Genomic DNA, 20,927 nt, shown 5'->3' on the forward strand with positions numbered 1-20,927 from the left:
TGCTTCTCAGAAAATGAGAATGCAAAGGGCCCTAATGACTTGTTAAAAAACCTAAATCTCTTCCATGTCTGCTGGTTTCAAATTATCTGCTTCTAGCAAAACTGAAAGAAGACCTAATTGAATTGTCAGCTGCTAAATCATTAAAAATCCTTTATTGTCAATGACTGCTATATGCTTTTTCAAACACAGTTGAGAAGAACAAAGAACTGACACCTTTATAAGCTCTAAGGGCAGAGATTTCGGTAGCTTTGTTCACCACTCATCACCAGTACTTAGTAGAATGTCCAGTACACAGCAGGAGCTCAAAATACATTTGGTAAATGAATACATAGTAAAACTCCACCATTCTGATCTACTTACTTACATGTAAAAATTTTGTTAGAATCTACATGTATATAAATCAAACATGAGGAACAGAATGAAAGCTAAACCTGTCTCATTCTAGCAATGAGGTATATTATTTCAAGGATTCATTAAGCTAATTGGAGTGAGAGGAAGCCCCACTAAGCTTAAGATTTCCTATGAAAATGTCACACTTTTAGTTTTACTAATTATCAAAAATTTTACAATGTATACTATTATTATAAAAATCCAAGGAAAAATGTTAAGACTCTGAGCCTTATGAACTCAGAAAATGTAAATAGTTTTACATTTTAATTTACATAGGCATTTCTGTTGCAGTGATTCATAAGATAATTAATATAATTTGCAAGCATAAAAAACATTAGGTTAGTATACCAGGCACACCTGGAACCCCAGCACCTTAGGAGCCCAAGGTGGGCAGATCACTTGAGGCCAGGAGTTCAAGACCAATCTGGCCAACATAGCAAAAACCCATCTCTACAAAAAATGCAAAAATTAGCTGGGTGTGGTGGGGCACGCCTGTGATCCCAGCTACTCGGGTGGCTGAAGCAGGAGAATCACTTGAATCCCTACCTCGAGGCAGCGGTTTCAGTGAGCTGAGACTGTGCCACTACACTCCAGCCTGGGTGACAAGAGTCAGATTGTCTCAAAAAAACAAACAAATAAATAAATAAATAAAAGAAGGGAAAATCGAGAGAAAAAAACAGAAAACATTCTAATCTGCTACCATTTTTGGAAAAAAAAAAATCTTGCAAAGGAAAGAACGTGTGTATACATTTTTGTATGTATTTTATTTCATACACAAGAATTCTCACTGGAAAAGACACCAGAAGCTAGTAATAATAATGACTTGTCGGGGAGAACTGGGTTTTGGGGGGTCCTGATATAAGGAGTTTTTACACTGAATACATTTTTGTATCTTTTAAATGTTTGCTCATTCAAATGTCAACTTATATTTTGGGAGGCAGGGTCTTGTTCTGTCACACGGGCTGGAGTGCAGTGGCGCAATCATGGCTTACTGCAGCCTCAACCTCCAGCGATCTGTACTAACGTTTTATTTTTTATTTTACTTTTTTTTTTGAGACAGAGTCTCACTGTGTCACCCAGGCTGGAGTGCAGTGACACGATCTTGGCTCACTGCAACCTCTGCCTCCTGGGATCAAGGTATTCTCCTGCCTCAGCCTCCTGAGTAGCTAGGATTACAGGTGCCTGCCACCACGCCTGACTAATTTTTGCATTTTTATTTTTTTTTGAGATGGAGTCTCACTCACTCTGTCACCAGGCTGGAGTGCAGTGGCACGATCTCAGCTCACTGCAACCTCCACCTCCCGGGTTCAAGCGATTCTCTTGCCTCAGCCTCCTGAGTAGCTGGGACTATAGGCACATGCCACCATACCCAGCTAATTTTTGTATTTTTAGTAGATACGGGGTTTCACCATGTTGGCCAGGATGGTCTCGATCTTCTGACCTCATGATCCACCCACCTCAGCCTCCCAAAGTGCTGGGATTACAGGCGTTAGCCACCATGCCCAGCCAATTTTTGTATTTTTCCTAGAGATGGGATTTTGCCATGCTGGTCCTGGCCTCAAGTGATCTACCCGTCTCGGGCCCCCAAAGTGCTGGAAGCCAAAGCGCTGGGAGCCACAGTGCCCAGCCAACGATGTGTGTGTGTGTGTGTGTGTGTGTGTGTGTTTTCCTTCCTTGTGTGTGTGTTTTTCCTTCGTGTGTGTGTGTGTGTGTGTGTGTGTGTGTTTTCCTTCCTTCTTTGTACCGGTTTCTTGAAATTTCCTTTTTTTTTTTTTCACTTTTAGATATGAGGTCTCGCTGTGTTGCCCAGGCTAGTCTCCAACTCCTGGACTCAAGTGGTCCTCCTGCCTTGGCCTCCAAAAGTGCTTGGATTACAGGCGTAAGCCACTGCCCCTGGCCTAAATTTTCTTTTTTTTTTTTTTCTTTTGAGATGGAGTTTCACTCCTGTTGTCCGGGCTGGAGTGCAATGGTATAGTCTCAGCTCACTACAACCTCCACCTTCCAGGTTCAAGCAATTCTGCCTCAGCCTCCCAGGCAGCTGGAATTACAGGCATGTGCTGCCATGCCCAGTTAATTTTGCATTCTTAGTAGACACAGGGTTTCACCACATTGGTCAGGCCGAACTCCCGACCTCCAGCGATCCACCCACCTCGGCCTCCCAAAGTGCTGGGATTAGAGGCATGAGCCACTGCGCCTGGCCCTAAATTTTCTTTTTATTTGTCAGGAAGTTATTCATCTTGTTTATAATTTTTTTTTTTTTAAAGAGACACAGGTGTCACTCTATTGCCCAGGCTGGAATGCAATTGCTCAATCATAGCTCATTCCAACCATGAAATACTGGACTCAAGTGATTCTCCTATCTCACCCTCCTTTGTAGGTAGAACTGTAATTATACATAACCAAATAAATAAAATAAAATACAGGATGGGGCCACGCAAAGTGGCTCATGCCTCTAATCCGAGCACTTTGGGAGGCGAAGGCAGGTGGATCACTTGAGGTCGGAAGTTCAAGACCATCCTGGCCAACACGGTGAAACCCGGTCTCTACAAAAATACAAAAATTAACCAGGCGTGGTGGCACGCACCTGTAGTTCCAGCTACTCAGAAGGCTGAGGCAGGCGAATCACTTGAACCCATGAGGCGGAGGTTGCAGTGAGCTGAGATTGCACCACTGCACTCCGGCCTGGGCGACAGAGTGAGACTGTCTCAAAAAAAAAAAAAAAGAAAGAAAGAAAAAAGAATCATTTGGTCTTTCATATTGTTACTGAACTCAACTTACAATGTTTTTCTTTTTAATAATTGCCACTTTTCAGCCAGTCGCGGTGGCTCATGCCTGTAATCCCAGCACTTTGGGAGGCCGAGGTGGGCAGATAACCTGAGGTTGGGAGTTCGAGACCACCATGACCAACATGGGGAAACCCCGTCTCTACTAAAAATACAAAATTAGCCAGGTGTGGTAGCACATGCCTGTAATCCCAGCTGCTCGGGAGGCTGAGGCAGGGAATTGCCTGAACCCAGGAGGTGGAGGTTGCAGTGAGCCGGAGATGGCGCCATTGCACTCCAGCCTAGTCAACAAGAGCGAAACTCTGTCTCAAAAAATTATTATTATTATTATTTGATTATTATGTAATCAAAGTTACTTGGGAGGCTAAGACAGGAGAATTGCTTGAACCCAGAAGGTGGAGGTTGCAGTGAGCCGAGATTGTGCCACTGCACTCAAGCCTAGGTGACAGAGCGAGACTCTGTCTCAAAAAAAAAAAAAAAAATCTTTTGGCTTCTGGACTTACTTTCTAGGTCTCTTAATCCATTTTTTTTCCCCCAAGAGAAAGGGTCTCCCTTTGTCACCCAGGGTGGAGTGCAAACACACCCAGGGTGTGGCACGAACACAGCTCACTGCAGCCTCAATCTCCTGGGCTCAAGCAATCCTCCTGCCTCAGTCTCCTGAGTAACTGGGACCAGAGCTGTGTGCCACCACACCCAGCTAATCTTTTCTTTTTGTTGTTGTTAAAATGGGGTATTCCTGTGCTGTCCAGGCTGGTATCTAATTCCTGGGCTCATGTAATCATCCTGCCTCAGCCTCCCAAAGTGCTGGGTTTCTGTAATTTTTTTATTCAACTATGGGCAACAGAGCTAGACTCCATCCCAAAAAAAAAAAAATACACTGAAGTCTCCAACTTACTATTAAATGGTTCAGAAAATAATATATGTATATTTGCATTATATATAGAATGATAAAGCCAATAGGGCAAAATGTTAGCAACTCTTGAATCTGAGTAAATGGCATGGAGAGCTCCTTATACACTTGGACACTTTAAGTTTGAAAGACGTTATGACCTTTTAGAAGTAAGTACTGAAATATTTACAGATAAAAAGGTAAGGCTTCTTTGACATGCTTCAAAATAATGGGCTAGCGAGTAGAGGTCTAGATGAATCACAATTGATCATGTGTAGATTACTGTTAATACACAGTGATGGAAATACCAGGCATATTGTATTCTTCTCTGCTTGTACATGATGAAAGTTTTCTGTAATAAAAAGTTTTTTTTTTTAAGAGTCCGTAAGGTGGGCACAGTGGCTCACACCTGTAATCCAGCACTTTGGGAGGCAGAGGTGGGCGTATCACCTGAGGTAGGGAGTTCGAGACCAGCCTGACCAATACAGAGAAACCCCGTCTCTACTAAAAATATAAAATTAGTCGGGCATGGTGGCGCATGCCTGTACTTCCAACTACTCAGGGGGCTGAGGCAGGAGAATCGCTTGAACCTGGGAGGTGGAGGTTACGTTGAGCTGAGATCACGTGCCACTGCACTCCAGCCTGGGCAACAAAAGCGAAACTCCATCTCAAAAAAAAAAAAAAAAAAAAAAGAGTCCATAATGGCCAGGCACAGTGGCTCACACCTGTAATCATGGCACTTTGGGAGGCCAAGGCAGGAGGATCACTTGAGAGCCCAGGAGTTGGAGACCAGCCTGGCCAACATGGCAAAACCCCATCTCTACTAAAAATACAAAAATTAGCCAGGGATGGTGGCATGTGCCTGTACTCTCAGCTATTCGGGAGGCTGAGGCATGAGAATTGCTTGAACCAGGGAAGGCTGCAGTGAGACAAGATTGTGCCACTGCACTCCAGCCTGGGCGATAGAGCAAGACTCTATCTCAAAAAATAAAAAAAAAGTCCATAATGAGAAGAGTTTTTTAAATGGAAAAACTAAAGTTCAGGAAAATTAAGTGGCATCCACACTCAGGACTCCAGTTTTGAACTCATTCTAATAACACTTTCTCCATTAATCCTCCCTAAAAAACTCCTCATAAAACATGAATTCTTCAGACAACTTTATGTGCTGTCTGCACCTGATGTTTTAGTCAATACCAACAGAAATACAGTAAGATACATCTAACTCCACCATTCCCGGATATATAGTTGCCTTTGAAAGTAAAATCAACAAATAATGTACATAGAAGTAATCCTTCTAAACAGATAAATATACATAGAAGTAATCCACCCATAGGGATAATCAACAAATTGCTGGGTAGGTAGAAAACAAACCATCTGACATTTATTACACACCCATTATGAGTTGTTCCTTATGTCATAATCCTCACATCAACATGGGTGTCTTTTTTCTCCCCGTTTTTTGGTGGTAAAATATATCAATAACACAAAATGAAGTAATTTCTCTACTCTCTATTTTACAGATGAGAAAAAAAGGAAATCACTAAGAAGTTATGAAATTTTCCTATGTCAAGCAGTAAAACAGCCAACCAGAATCTGAACCCAGGTCTTTCTTTAAAATGTGTGGTGAGGGTGGCAAGCAGTAGGGGGAAAAAATGAAAGAAAAAATGCATGATGGCTACTACATCATTTGCTTGATGCTAAGTTCCTTAAAATTTATTTTCTACGAGTTAATACCAACAGGCTAATCAATTATGAATAAATTAATTTTCTACATACCCAATCCTAAAACAGACAAGACCAAGATGCTGTCATGCTGAGACTCTCCAGTCAGCAGATGCTCTACCAACAGTGAGCAGACCCCCTAAAAATCATTTCCTCTCACTATTTTTGCAGCAATAATTTTTTTAAAAATAGACTCAGGGTCTTGCTAAGTTGGCCAGGCTGATCTGGAACTCCTACCCTCAAGCAATCCTCCCAACTTGGCCTACCTAAATGGTGAGATTACAAGCATGAGCCACCACTCCTGGCCAAGATATTGCTTTTTAGAATGACATACTAATCAGGTATTTTGGTTATAGCAAAAATCTATAAATTTAATGTATTAAAGTATATATGCAAACTTGTTTGGATTTTATTCACCATTTACAACATAAACTTAAAAAAGGTAAAATATCTCGGGCTGGGCGCAGTGGCTCACGCCTGTAATCCCAGCACTTTGGGAGGCCAAGGCAGGCAGATCACGAGGTCAGGAGATCGAGACCATCCTGGCTAACACGGTGAAACCCCGTCTCTACTGAAAATACAAAAAAATTAGCCAGGCGTGGTGGCAGGCACCTGTAGTCCCAGCTTCTCGGGAGGCTGAGGCAGGAGAATGGCCTGAACCTGGGAGGCGGAGCTTGCAATGAGCCGAGATCGCGCCACTACACTCCAGCCTGGGCGACACAGCAAGACTCCGTCTCAAAAAAAAAAGATAAAATATCTCATATTGCCGGCCACGGTGGCTCATGCCTGTAATCCCAGCATTTTGAAAGGCAGAGGCGGGCAGATCACCTGAGGTTGGGAGTTTGAGACCAGCCTACCCCGTCTCTACTAAAAATACAAAATTAGCCAGGCATAGTGGCACATGCCTGTAATCCCAGCTACTCGGGAGGCTGAGGCAGGAGAATCACTTGATTTGGGAGGTGGAGGTTGCAGTGAGCAGAGATTGTGCCATTGCACTCCAGCCTGGGCAACAAGAGCGAAACTCCATCTCTAAAGAAATAAAAATAAAATAAAATACTTTTTAAAATCTGATTTATGTTCATATACTTTGGATTTAATCATGCTTGTAATCTAGCTTCTGAGGTTGTTGCTAGTTGGGTGTGGTGCCTCACACCTATAATCCCAACATTTTGGGAGGCCGAGGTCGGAGGACTGCTTGAGGCCAATAGTTTGAGACCCACCCTGGCAACATAACAAGACCCCATTTCTACCAAAAAAAAAAAAAAGTTTTTTAATTAGCTAGGCACGGTGAGATGCGCCTGTACTCCCAGCTTCTCTAAAGACTGAGGCAGGAAGATCCTTTGAGCCAAGGCTTGATTCAAGGCTGCACTGAGCTATGATCCTGCCACTGCACTCTAGCCTGGGCAAGAGAGCAAGACCCTGTCTCCGAAAAAAAAAAAAAAAAAAAAAAAGCACGAAGGGAGGAAAAAAAAAAACAATTTGGGAGCAGGCATGGTGACTCACACCTGTAATCCCAACACTTTGTGAGGATCCCTTGAGGCTAGCAGTTCAACACCAGCCTGGTGCTTTTAAAGCAATATTTTGTTCTCATTATCAGTAGCAAATGTGAAGCCTTGATATGCTGAATATATAATTTGTAAACGTGACAGAACTCATATCATAATGAACACTTTTTTGTTTTACATGTCAGCAATTAATTGAAATAATGAACACTTTCTATACAGAAACAGAAAAACACAATGAACTACAGGAGAAAATACAGTAAGAATTTAACTTATGAGACAACTAACTTGCCTGGCTAAACGGATGACACAGTGGGCAACGACTCTCAAGCAAACTCAGAACAAACCTATGCAAACAGCAGCCTTCCTTACACCCATACCAGAACATTTCAAAAGCTTCAGGGTCCTCAAGACCATAGTGATTATAAATCAAAGTATCAAACTGGCCGGGCGGGGTGGTTCACACCTGTAATCCCAGCACTCCCAAGGTGGGCGGATCACTTGAGGTCAGGAGTTCAACACCAGCCTGGCCAACATGGTGAAACCCTGTCTCTACTAAAAATACAAAAATTAGCTGGGCATGGTGGTGCATGCCTGTAATCCCAGCTACTCGGGAGGCTGAGGCAGGAGAATCGCTTGAAGCTGGGAAGCAGAGGTTACAGTGAGCTGAGATCATGTCATTGCACTGTAATCCCAGCACTTTGGGAGGGTGAAGTGGGCAGATCATGAGGTCAGGAGTTCCAGACCAGCCTGACCAACATGGTGAAACCCTGTCTCTGCTAAAAATACAAAAATTAGCTGGGTGTGGTGGCACCCACCTGTAATCCCAGCTACCCAGGAGGCTGAGGCAGGAGAATCGCCTGAACCCAGAAGGCGGAGGCTGCAGTGAGCCAAGATGGCACCACTGCACTCCAGTCTGGGTGACAGAGCAAGACTCAATCTCAAAATAAATAAATAAATAAATAAAATTAATTAAATAAAATAATAAAACCTGCACATCCTGCACAGGTACCCCTGAACTGAAAAGAAGGGGGGGAAAAATGTGGCTGGGCATGGTGGCTTACTCCAATAATCCCAGCACTTTGGAAAGCTGAGGCAGGAGGATCACTTGAGCCTTTGGAAAGCCAAGGCAGGAGGATCACTTGAGCCCAAGAGTTCCAGACCAGCCTGAGAAATACAGGGAGACTCTATCTCTGTAACACGCTTTTTTAAAATTAGCCTGGTGTCGTGGTGCACACCTGTGGACCCAGCTACTCTGGAGGCTGAGGTGGGGGTATTGCTTGAGCCCGGGACATCAAGGCTGCAGTGAGCCATGATTGTGCCACTGCACTCTCCAGCCTGGGCAATAGAGCAAGACCTAGTCCCCTCACCAAAAAAACTAAGTATTATTCAGTTGTTTTAGCAGGGAGAAAACATCCTCCGAAACAGTGAAGTGTAAATTTCCTCCTATCTGTATCCTCACAAAACCACCAATGGGCCAGGCCCAGTAGCTCATGCATGTAATCCTAGGCCAAGGTGAGAGATTACTTGAGGCCTAGGGTTCAAGACCAGCCTGGGCAACATAGCAAGACTCCATCTCTATTCAAAAGAAAAATCCACCACTGAAAACAGGAGATGGCAAGACACTGCCCAGATCCTTTGCTAAAGCCTATTTACAAAGGCTTCTATGTCAACATTTTCACCAATTAATGAATGTGATACAACCTAAAAAACCATATACTAGGCCAGGCCTGGTAGCTCACACCTGTAATCCCAGCACTTTGCAAGGATGAGGCAGGAGGCTCACTTGAGCCTGTGATTTTGAGGCTGCAGTGAGCCATGATCACACCACTGCACTCCAGCCTGGGTGACAGAGCAAACTTTGTCTCCGGAAAAAAAAATATATATATATATCTATATATATATATAGATATAAAATTACATATACACATATATACACATATACACTGAAACCAAACACCAGTGTTTGGTTTCAGTTAGTATCACTTATTTTACTCCCATCAAAACTACAAAGAAGATAAATGGACAAGCAAAAGGCTTCAGGTAAGAAAAAGCATGTTTCCACCTCATCATAAAAAACACAAGACTTAAACTTTTTTTAATCAGAGAAAAACAACTTACTAGCATGCTTATCTGCGAGCATTATAAGTGTGTTGGAAATATCACGTCGTCTATAAAAGCATACTACTTTTGCTTCCACGTTGCCACTTGCAGTCTAAGAGATAAGAAAAATAAAAGTCATTTGTACTGAATATTAGAGTCAAATAATTTATACAACGAAACTAGATACAGCACAATTATATGATCATGCTCATTAACACTGGTGCCAACCACAACTGCAGGATAACCACAGAGCTAAAAAATTCAAATAAGGATGAGCAACATTTGTTCTGCTTCCAAGCACAACTGGAATGTCAAACATATAATAACACTGGCATTAATTAAACTAAACTGATTAGACTGCTTTAATGATTAAAGCCAGACATAGTTAACACTGATTAGCTTTAAGAAACTAATCCCCCAACTGCTTCAATTAACTAGCCTTAAAAAAAAACAAAAGAAAAAGAAACTAATCCCACCAATTTTTAAAGCCGCAACTGACGGAAATAATTTATTTCAGTCATTTAAACACACCTCGTCCAAACCCATTCCCAGAAAGCACTAGCTAAGTGTAAAATCACCAAGCCCTCCCCTAAGTATCCCATGTTCCATGGACAGTGAAGCTCTGCAGGTAGGAAGCAGCCATCATGCAGAATAGACCAGGTGACCTGGAAAAGCATTCTCTAGCCCAAGGAAGTCTATGAATCTCTAAGAGTCAATATTCTAAGCAGTACTTAGTTTACCTTCACATCTAAAAATATTAAAAACCTTGAGTTATGAACACTGAAACTCTCATTTCTTTTTGGCTACAATCTACAATGCAATCAATATTCAGTTAGGTTCTTCCAAAGTATGATGGCTTCAAAAAAATATTCAGTTATGCTGTCATTTACTGCAGCTGGGGCCCAGGCTCCTGCTCTCCTATTCTCTAGAATTCTGAGAGCTCTCAAGAAGGTCAATCATTCATTACAAAGTTCCCTGTAAAAACACACAGATTATAATAAAATGCTATTGTGATTTCCATTTTCAAACAAGTGTGAGAACAAATTTTCAGAAATTTCTCTGGTCTTACAGATATACTCAAATACAAAGAAGAATATAAGTGCTGCAGTAAATTTGTCAATTTTATGAAGTCCAGCAGCCGTATTTTAGATTAAGAAATAGTCCTGTGGAAACAGTGCCCCTTAAAACTGAAATCATATTAAATTTCTAACCAAAGTGCTTCTATATTTCATAATATTGTGATCAAATACATTCTCCAGAAGTAATGATCCAGCAATCTGCTAAATGAACAGGCCAAGATTTCCATGTAAATAAAATAAAATCTATCAATGACTTCAAATATAAGCTCTTAGTCATTTCTGTCTTCTTGAGATATGCCTTGAAACTGCTGCTTTGGATTTTCAATGTGATTTTTGTCTCTTCTTGAGACACTAAAAATCCAGGCCGGGTGCGGTGGCTCACACCTGTAATCCCAACACTTTGGGAGTCCAAGGTGGGCAGATCACGAGGTCAGGAGTTCTAGACCAGCCTGGCCAACATAGTAAAACCCCATCTCTACCAAAAATACAAAAATTAGCCGGGTATGGTGGCACACACCTGTAGTCCCAGCTACTCGGGAGGCTGAGGCAGGAGAATCGCTTGAACCTGGGAGGTGGAGGTTGCAGTGAGCCAAGACCACACCACTGCACTCCAGCCTGGGTGACAGAGTGACAATCCGTCTCAAAAAAAAAAAAAAAATCCAAATCAACAGTTTCAAGGCATATTTTTTTCTGCCTCACTAGTGAGTTCCTCCAATAGGGATGCTATACAAAGCTAATTAAATCCTTATTTAAACCTGCTTAGGGGGCGGGGAGCATAGTTCAAAATAAATAGTCTCTTCTTGACCATGCACTCACTTGGCTACTAGGTAGCTTACAGCTACCATATTCCTCTTCCCCTCTACAAACACACCCTCTCCAGCATTCTTCTGAAGCATGGTTACTCATGGGTCTACAGCCCAGTGCCAGTCTGCAACTGTTAATGGCATTTAATGAAATGAGTACAGGGTTTGAGACTAAGTGCATTACAGCAATTAAGAGTTTATATATATATATATATATATTTTTTTTTTTTTTTTTTTTTAGACGGAGTACCATTCTGTTGCCAGGCCTGAGTGCAGTGGCACAATCTTGGCTCACTGCAACCTCCAACTCCCTGGTTCAAGCCATCCTCCTGCCTCAGCCTCCCAAGTAGCCTTTTTTTCCTAGCTTATCAATCAGAACAAAGTAAGTATTTTCAGTTTAGAGGTGGTTTTGTTTTGGTTTTTTTGTTTGTTTGTTGAGATGGAGTTTCACTGTTGCCCAGGCTGGAGTGCAATGGCATGATCTTAGCTCACTGCAACTTCCACCTCATGGGTTCAAGCGATTCTCCTGCCTCAGCCTCCCGAGTAGCTGGGATTACAAGCATGCGTCACCATGCCCGGCTAATTTTGTACTTTTAGTAGAGACAGGGTTTCACCACATTGGCCAGGCTGGTCTCAGACTCCTCTCAGGTGATCCACCCACCTTGGCCTCCCAAAGTCCTGGGATTACAGGCGTGAGCCACCGTATCTGGCCTTGTTTTGTTTTTTTTCAGAGATGGGGTTCTTATTATGTTGCACAGGCTGGTCTCAAATCCCCAGGCTCAAGCAATCCTCCTGCCTCAGCCTCTCGAGCAGCTGGGACTACAGGCCTGAGCCACCATGCCTGTCTTCAAGTATTTTTAAATCATTATTTGGATTTTCCCATCATGTTAACAACTTTCCCTACCTAGCCAATTTCACCTCTGATCTTCCCAGGGCCTTTATCTAGAACACTCCTGTGTCCTCTCTTCCCATGGTTCCCTCTTCCTCATCCTTTAGGCCTCAACTTCAATGTCCTGTCCCACCCTACCTAAAGGAAATGACCTGTCATTCTCTATGTCAAGGTTCTTGCCTTCTTAGAAGTTAATACAATTCATTACTATTACTATTTTCTTTATGCCCATCAACTTGTCTTTCCGGGTATCTCCCTCATTAGAATGTAGACCCTGTATGGGTAGAGACCATGTCCATCTTGTTCACATTCTATCTCTGAGCCTAGCATAGTGCCTGGTACATAACAGGTACTCAATAATATTTGCTTAATGAATTATCTAAAATAAGATGTCTTTTTCACATCCCTTCAGAAATAAAGACCCTATGTAAATATTTCAATTAGCCATTCAAACTGCCATTTTGTGAAATTACAAAGAATCCCATCTCTCACAACACAACCCCAGTCCCAGAAACTCACTATTACATGGATGACTCTGTGCTGACAACAGGTAGGGGGAGGGAGGAGGTGAGGATGGATGAGGGGGGCATTTCAGAAATGAATGGCCATGAAATGATAAAGCAGTGTGAAATAAGCTATGTTCACCTAGATGTGCAACCCAATAATTTAGCTACTATGTGCCTCAAGAAAACAATGCATGATTTAGCTACCTTAAGGTGTATGGTTCTGTGAGGCTCAAAAGGGTAACAAATGTGAATCCTGGGTTAGGTTTCCAGAGCACCATGCTGTGACATTTCTAAACTTAGCACAGCTACAATTTTACTTTCACTTGTGGGACTATATGGTTGATGTCTGTCTCCACTAGACCTGTTTTTTTTTTTTATCACCCTTGCATTCTCACTGTCTAAAAGTACCTGGCTGGTAGAAGGTCCTCAATTTTATTTGTAAAATGAATGAATCAAAGCAGTTTGTAAATAGTAAAGCTATGTACATATAAGCATTAACATCAGACATTTCAGAAATTAATTAATTCAACAAGTATTTAGTGAATGCCTTTAACTATGTGCCAGCCACTATTCTAAGGCACTCAGAATGCATAACTGGACAAAACAGAAAAGATCACTACAGCTGACACTCTAGGAAGACAGGTAATGAAAATAAACACAATAAGCATATTTGGAGGTGATAAATGATATGGAAAAAAGAGCAAGGGGTGAGGGGCAGGATGGACACAAATAAACGGTCCTCCTAAGGTGGTTGCAGGGAGAAACAGCCAAAAGCCCATTGTGCTTTGTGCCAAGTAAACAAGGCAGAGCTCCCACCTGCTTTCAGCGAAAGTGGAGGTCAGAGAGGGGCAGTGACAGCCAACGAATATAGGGTCTCATAGGTCAAGATTTCTATTTCGATGTAATTAACTTTCTAATTAAACTGATATGGTAAATAGTTTGGAGTTGCCTCAATTCTTATACCTTACATCAATAACATAAAAGATCAAAATCACATGCCAACAGTTCCCATCCACGGACTGATCTAAACTTGAGGCCATTCTCTTCATTTGGTGGTCTCAAAGACTAACTAATTTTTTTTTAATGCAAAGGCAGTCAGCCTGTAATCCCAGTGCTTTGAGAGACCAAGATGGGGGACTGCTTGAGGCCAGGAGTTCTAGATCAGCCTGGGCAACATAGTAAGACCATGTCTACAAAAAATTTAAACATTAGGCAGGGTACAGTGGTTCACGCCTGTAATCCCAGCACTTTGGGAGGCCAAGGCGGGTGGATCACTTGATGTCAGGAGTTCAAGACCAGCCTGGCCAACATGGTGAAACCCCGTCTTCACTAAAAATACAAAAAAATTAGCTGGGTGTGGTGGCGGGCACCTGTAATCCCAGTTAATTGGGAGGCTGAGGGAGGAGAATCACTTGAACCCAGGAGGAGGAGGTTGCAGTGAGCCAGGACCTATGCTACTGCACTCCAGCCTGGGTGACAACTAACATAGGAAAATGCAGTAGCACAGTTATTTTGAGAAAAGGAGGCCGGGCATGGTGGCTCACACCTGTAATCCCAGCACTTTGGGAGGCCGAGGTGGTAGATCACCTGAGGTCGGGAGTTCGAGACCAGCCTGACCAACATGGAGAAACCCCATCTCTGCTAAAAATTAGCCGGGCATGGTGGTGCATGCCTGTAATCCCAGCTGCTCAGGAGGGTGAGGCAGGAGAATCGCTTGAACCCAGGAGGTAGAGGTTGTGGTCAGAGGGGATTGCACCATTGTACTGCAGCCTGGGCAAGAACAGCAAAACTCCATCTCAGAAAAAAAAAAAAAGCCGGGCGCGGTGGCTCACACCTATAATCCTAGCACTTTGGGAGGCCGAGGCAGGCGGATCACAAGGTCAGGAGATCGAGACCATCCTGGCTAACACGGTGAAACCCCATCTCTACTAATAAATAAATAAATAAATAAATAAATAAATAGCCAGGCGTAGTGGCAGGCTCCTGTAGTCCCAGCTACTCGGGAGGCTGAGGCAGGAGAATGGCGTGAACCCAGGAGGCGGAGCTTGCAGTGAGCTGAGACTGCGCCACTGCACTCTAGCCTGGTCGACGGAGCAAGACTCCATCTCAAAAAAAAAAGAAAGAAAGAAAGAAAATGCTGGCGCGGTGGCTCACGCCTGTAATCTCAGCACTTTGGGAGGCCAAGGCGGGTGGATCACCTGAGGTCAGGAGTTTGACACCAGCCTTGCCAACATGGTGAAACCCTGTCTCTACTAAAAATACAAAAATTAGCCAGGCATGGTGTTGGGCACCTGTAATCCCAGCTATTCGGGAGGCTGAGGCAGAAGAATTGCTTGAACCCAGGAGACAGAGGTTGCAGTGACCAGAGATCATGCCATTGTACTCCAGCCTGGGCAACAGAGCAAGAATCCGTAGCAACAACAAAAAAAAATTAGCCAGGTATGGTGGTACATGCCTGTAGTCTCAGCTACTTGGGAAGCTGAGGCAGGAGGACTGCTTTGAGTCCAGGAGTTCAAGGTTACAGTGAGCTATAATCATACCAATGAACTCCAGCCTGGGTGACAGAGTGAGACCCTGTCTCCCTGTCTCTGGAATAAAATAAAAATAATGCAAATTCCCTGGGATATTCCCAAAACAAACCAAGGTCTCAAGGCTCTTCAAACTAAGAATGTCCTAGGTCAGGCTTGCCTTCCCAAGACAAAACTGAACAAGTTACCAGATGGCATTTTGAGGGAAAGGTATTAGCTAGACAGACTCAAAGATTTTAACACTATAAAGTCTCATTAACCACACGACCCTCAGAGAAGTCTGGAGGAAAACAAAGCATCATTAGAAAATCGGAGGAAAACAAAACATCATTAGAAAATCTATGGTCCATGCAGCCTGACTGCTTTCTGGTACCTCCATTATAAATCCTGGCCAGGCGCAGTGGCCCACACCTGTAATCCCAGCACTTTGGGAGGCTGGGGCGGGTGGATCACCTGAGGTCAGGAGTTCAAGGCCAGCCCAACCAACATGGTGAAACTCTGTCTCTAATAAACACACAAAAAACAGCCAGGCATGGTGGCGCATGCCTGTAATCCCAGCTACTTGGGAGGATGAGACAGTAGAATCGCTTGAACCTGGGAGGAAGAGGTTGCAGTGAGCCAAGATTGCGCCATTGCACTCCAGTCTGGGCAACAAGAGTGAAAACTTCATCTCAAAAAACAAAAAACAAAACAAAAAAAAGTTTCTTCTCCTGCAATCATAAGGCTTCTGTTGTCCTAATAACCTACCATCTCGGACAAATCTTAATGTGAAAATTTTAATTGAGCCAAAGGTACAAAGCTACTTTATATTTATTACACCAAAACCATACTTTTTTTTTTTTTATTTCGAGACAGTCTGTGTTACCCAGGCTGGAGTGCAGTGATGCAATCACAGCTCACGGCAGCCTTGACCTCCTGGGCCCAAGCAATCTTCCTCAGCCTCCCAAGTAACTGGGACTACAGGCATGTGCCATCATGCCCGGCTATTTTTTTTTTTTGTAGAGACAGGGTTTCCCTATGTTACCCAGGCTAGTCTGGAACTCCTGGACTCAAAGGATCCTGAGGCCTCAGCTTCCCAAAATGCTGGGATTACAGGTGTGAGCTACCACAGACAATTTAGCCTAGTCCAGAATTTTTTTTTTTTTTTTTTTTTGAGACAGTCTCGCTCTGTCACCCAGGCTGGAGTGCAGTGGCGCGATCTCGGCTCACTGCAAGCTCCACCCCCCGGGTTCACCCCATTCTCCTGCCCCAGCCTCCCAAATAGCTGAGACTACAGGTGCACACCACCATGCCCAGCTAATTTTTTTTGTATTTTTAGTAGAGACGGGGTTTCACTATGTTAGCCAGGATGGTCTCGATCTCCTGACCCCGGGATCCACCTGCCTCGGCCTCCCAAAGTGTTAGGATTACAGGCGTGAGCCACCGTGCCCAGCCAGCCTAGTCCAGAATTTTACAAATTCCCTTCAATTTTTTTTTTTTTTTTTGAGACGGAGTTTCACTCTTGTTGCCCAGGCTGGAGTGCAATGGCGTGATCTTGGCTCACTGCAGCCTATGCCTCCCAGGTTCAAGCAATTCTCCTGCCTCAGCCTCCCAAGTGGCTGGGATTACAGGCATGCACCAACACACTCAGCTAATTTTGTATTTTTAGTAGAGATGGGGTTTCTCCATGTTGGTCAGGCTGGTCTCAAACTCCCAACCTCAGGTGATCCGCCCGCCTCAACCTCCCAAAGTGCTGGGATTACAGGCGTGAGCCACCGCACCCGCCCAGCCAATTCCTTTCAATATTATGTTCCCTAGCTTCCTCCTTCTAAACCTGGAAGAGGAAAATATTAATTCACTAAAAAGGGAAAAATACACATTATGACTCTAAACATAAAAAGGGTCTGAGTTACATAAGTGATCTGCTCTTTCAGAGGCTCTAAGCAATTTGAAAATATCCGCAGACTTTTAAATATTCAGTAACAAAAAAGCAAAAGAATATTCGGAATTCAGAATCCTGCATAACTCTCTAAAATCTCAACCTTTTTTTTTTTTTTTTTTTTTGAGACAGTGTTTTGCTCTGTCACCCAGGCTAGAGTGCAATGGCGTGATCTCAGCTCACTGCAACCTCCACCTGGATTCTCCTGCCTCAGCCTCCTGAGTAGCTGGGATTACAGGTGCATGCCACCATGCCTAGCTAATTTTTTTGTACTTTTTTAGTAGAAACAGGGTTTCACCATGTTGGCCAGGCTGGTCTTGAACTCCTGACCTCAAGTGATCCACCCCCGCTTGGCCTCCCAAATTGCTGGGATTACAGGGGTGAGCCGCCATGCCCAGCCTAAAATCTCAACTTTCAAAGAGTCTGGGACTGAAAGTAAAATCATCTCTTATGCCCCTTTACCCAGCTTATTTTTATTTTTTTATTTTTTATTTTTTTGAGACGGAGTTTATCTCATTGCCCAGGCTAGGGTGCAATTGCACAATCTTGGCTCACCGCAACCTCCGCCTCCCGGGTTCAAGCGATTCTCCTTCCTCAGCCTCTCGAGTAGCTGGGATTACAGGCATGTGCCACCATGCCCGACTACTTTTTTTGTATTTTTAGTACAGACGGGGTTTCTCCATGTTGGTCAGGCTGGTCTCGAACTCCCGACCTCAGGTGATCCGCCCGCCTCAGCCTCCCAGAGTGCTGAGATTACAGGCATGAGCCACCGCACCCAGCCATATTTTTACTTTTTATATTAATTAAAAAAAAATAAGAGATAGGGTCTCACTATGTTGCACCGGCTGGTCTCCAACTCCTGGGCTCAAGCTATCCACTCGCCACGCCTCCCAATTTACTGGGATTGCAGGCATGAGCCCCCACACCAGGCCACCCTTTACCCAATTACCCGTCAAGGGAAAATAAATATTTTTAATATTAAAATTAAGAACATTCAGTGTATACCTTGTTGAGTTCTTCTATCCTTCTTATTAGGTATGGGTTGCTGGAAGAATTCTCAAAGTAGACATAATCTGTAATTAAAGGAAGTACAGAACTTAATCTTTTTAACAGAAAGTTCAGATTTGTCAATCCAAGACTTTTTATGTTAGGCAATTCACGTTTGAAATTAAGCTTATAATTCATTCACTGGTAAAAGCAAACATAATAATGCAGCCTTAATATATCCTCTCACGTGCCTACTATTCACAGACCTTTATTTTCTTGGCATTTTCATTTCAATTAATGTTCTATCAGTTTCTCCTAGACTTCTGTCCCAATATGTCATTTCTTTAATAATAAACAAAAAAGACACCTCTTATCACTGTGTAGTCAGGGCACACTAAACATGTGTCCTCTGTACTATAACTACTTCCACATCTTTTTCCTCCAATACAATTTGCCCTGCAGGCTGCTTCTCACATAAAACTATTGACCTAAGACACATTCAGAGCACGGAGAAAGGCTTCACAGTCCAACCTACATTTCAATCACTACTTTAAAAAAAAAAAAAAAAAAAAAATCTGATGAGCAGAACAGGTTAAGAGGAAGAACGCTGACAAACTTTTCCACAGTTCTACCTGGGAAGATGAGGGAAAAAGGGGGCCGGGGGATCACTTCTAAGAGGCAAAGTGTTCTGGGGGTGATATCGGCATCTTTTTTACCCTTTTACCATATTTAATCCAGATCCATTTAATGTCTTGTGATTAAGAAATTGCTGCAGGCTTTCAACTAAAAGGATAAAATTTTTCAAGTGTGGCTTTTCCTCTCATCTAATAGGCTCGCTGGAAACTTCCCACTGTGTGTTTATCCGAAAGGCAGCTGCATTGTTATTGTCTATCTTAGTGGCTCTTTCGCCGCTCTCTTCTGCAAAGTGGCCTCATTTAGCCAGGCCATTCCCACCACCATCCATCAGAAGCTCGGCTAATGAGCAGAGAAGGAAGAGCCAGTCTCTCATACAAACACGCCACTTATCTGAATTATTATTTTACCAGGAAAGAGGGAGGAGGGCGTCGTGAGTAGGGAGAAAGTTTGTTTGACCTTATTTCTCTCTTCCGCAGAAGACTGGGAAGGAGGCAGGCAGCAGAGCAAACGTCCAGGCAGAGCTCAACTCCCCACCTCCGGCTGAGGTTCCCAGCTCCCACGAAGCCCCATTCGTGGGGGGCTGGACCAGAAACGAAAAGGAGGGGGGCCGAGGAAGGGGAGGTGCAGGGCCCCGGCTCGCAAACAGGCCTGTCCAGCTGGGCCCCTGGCTGGGCCCCCACCGCCCCCACCCCCACCCCAGGCTCCCAATGAGTGGGGAAGCAGCAGGAGAGGGGATGTCCCCTCATCCTCTCCAGCGCCTAGAAGCCACGCAAGAAGGCCACCTTCTCAGGGGGCTCGACGGGCCCTACCCCGATGAGGGTTTCGTGGAGGGGGGTGTCTGGTAATTCGTACCCCCAAGTAGAGGCCTGGCCCTAAACACTGGGCGGGGTGCGAGGGTGAAGGTGGCCCCGGGCCCTCGCGAGCCCCCGTGGGGGGAGGGGAAGGGAGGGGTGGGGGTGGGGAGTCCCGGCCCCTCTGCGGGCCCCGGCGCCCCAGCCCCCTGCGACCTCAGCCCCGGCGCCCTTGGCTCCCGGCAGTTGGCGTGCACTCGCCCCGGCCCCCCGCTCCCGGAGCCCGCTCCCACACGGGCCGGGTCGGGCCGAGCCTGCCTACCTCCGACCCGGTACATGTTGGCCGCCATGTCCGCCCGCCCGCCCGCGGAGCCCGAGCCGAGCCCCGCCCGCCGCCGCCGCCCGCCGCCGCCCGCCGCCGCCGCCTCCTCCTCAGCCTCAGCCTCGACCGCCGCCGCCGCCGCCGCCGCTGCCTCGCCACGGGGGGGAAGGGAGGGAAGGGAGGGGACAGGGGGAGGGGGAAGTGAAGGGGAGGGGACGCCGAGGGGTGGGGGCTGGTGCCCGCCCCCAGCGCCAGGCTAGCAAGGCCGAGTGGGCCGGGCCGGGGGAGGCCCGGGGAGGCTGGAGCGCTGCGGGGCCAGCGGGAATTGGGGGGGAGGGGGAGGGGAAAGGGAGTGGGAGGGGAAAGGGAGTGGGAGGGAGGGTGGGGGGCCTTGCTGAAAGTGGAGGGCCCTAGGGTCAGGGTCCTGGCTGAGGCAGAGGCCTGCACTCAAATGTGGACCAGGGGCTGTTAGAGAATTAGAGTGGGGGCTGGGGCTTCGCCTCTCCCCAGCACCTCTTCCCCCACCCAGGGTACCCCGTCACCTGTCCACCCCAAGACAGGTCCTCCTTCCCTACCTCTGTCCCTGGGGAACCCCCCTGTGGCTGCCCTAGTAGGCAAGCGCCAGTCTCAATGCAAACTCTTGGATGCAAATAAGTGCAGGCAGCATGGTGCCTTCCTCGCGGTGAGATCCAAGGGGCCGGCCTGGAGCCTGCAGGCTCTAGGGCCAGGAAGATCCCGGGTGCTTCCCGCCTCGCCAGAGACCCAGCTGGAGACAGAGGTAGAAAAACTCCCTTCCTAGGCCACCCTAACTGCGTCATCGTTTACCCCAAAACTGGGCTGAGCAGAACCAACTCTCCAACACCCAGATGGAGGCCCTGGCTCTAGACGAGCACTGTATATGCAGGGCCTGTTCTGCTGGGAAAAGGGACCTTTAGGAGTGAGGGGCTTCCTTTGTCCATGGGGGAACAGGGCCCTACAGTTCACAATCACCACCAACCCCAAACAGAGGAGATTGTATTCAATCAGCTTCATGTCGATGGACACTTAACTGGTTACGTGCCTAAAGCTTCTAAATGGTT

The 20,927-nt window shown here is 45.2% G+C and overlaps 1 protein-coding gene across 15 annotated transcripts in view; it reads right to left on the minus strand.

Moving 5' to 3' along the window:
• The window catches only part of MTA3 (metastasis associated 1 family member 3), a 281,381-nt gene that overhangs the window by 189,159 nt on the left and 71,295 nt on the right, over window positions 1-20,927 (minus strand). For 5 of the 15 annotated variants that reach the window (XR_010149568.1, XM_054678377.2, XM_054678375.2 and 2 more), the window contains exons 1-3: window positions 19,849-19,924; window positions 18,118-18,185; window positions 9,408-9,501 (exon numbers count right to left, since the gene is read on the minus strand). Coding sequence is in view for 14 of the 15 variants with exons in the window: in XM_054678377.2 (XP_054534352.1) it covers window positions 9,408-9,501; window positions 18,118-18,185; window positions 19,849-19,876 (190 nt within the window). In the remaining variant the exon portion in view is untranslated. Of the gene's footprint in view, window positions 1-9,407; window positions 9,502-18,117; window positions 18,186-19,142; window positions 19,417-19,848; window positions 20,009-20,423; window positions 20,606-20,927 lie in introns of those variants that run through there. The other 10 variants (XM_063789935.1, XM_063789933.1, XM_063789932.1 and 7 more) reach the window with 8 other exon arrangements.

Source organism: Pan troglodytes, chromosome 12 (assembly GCF_028858775.2).
Source record: "Pan troglodytes isolate AG18354 chromosome 12, NHGRI_mPanTro3-v2.0_pri, whole genome shotgun sequence".
NCBI lineage: Eukaryota > Metazoa > Chordata > Mammalia > Primates > Hominidae > Pan > Pan troglodytes.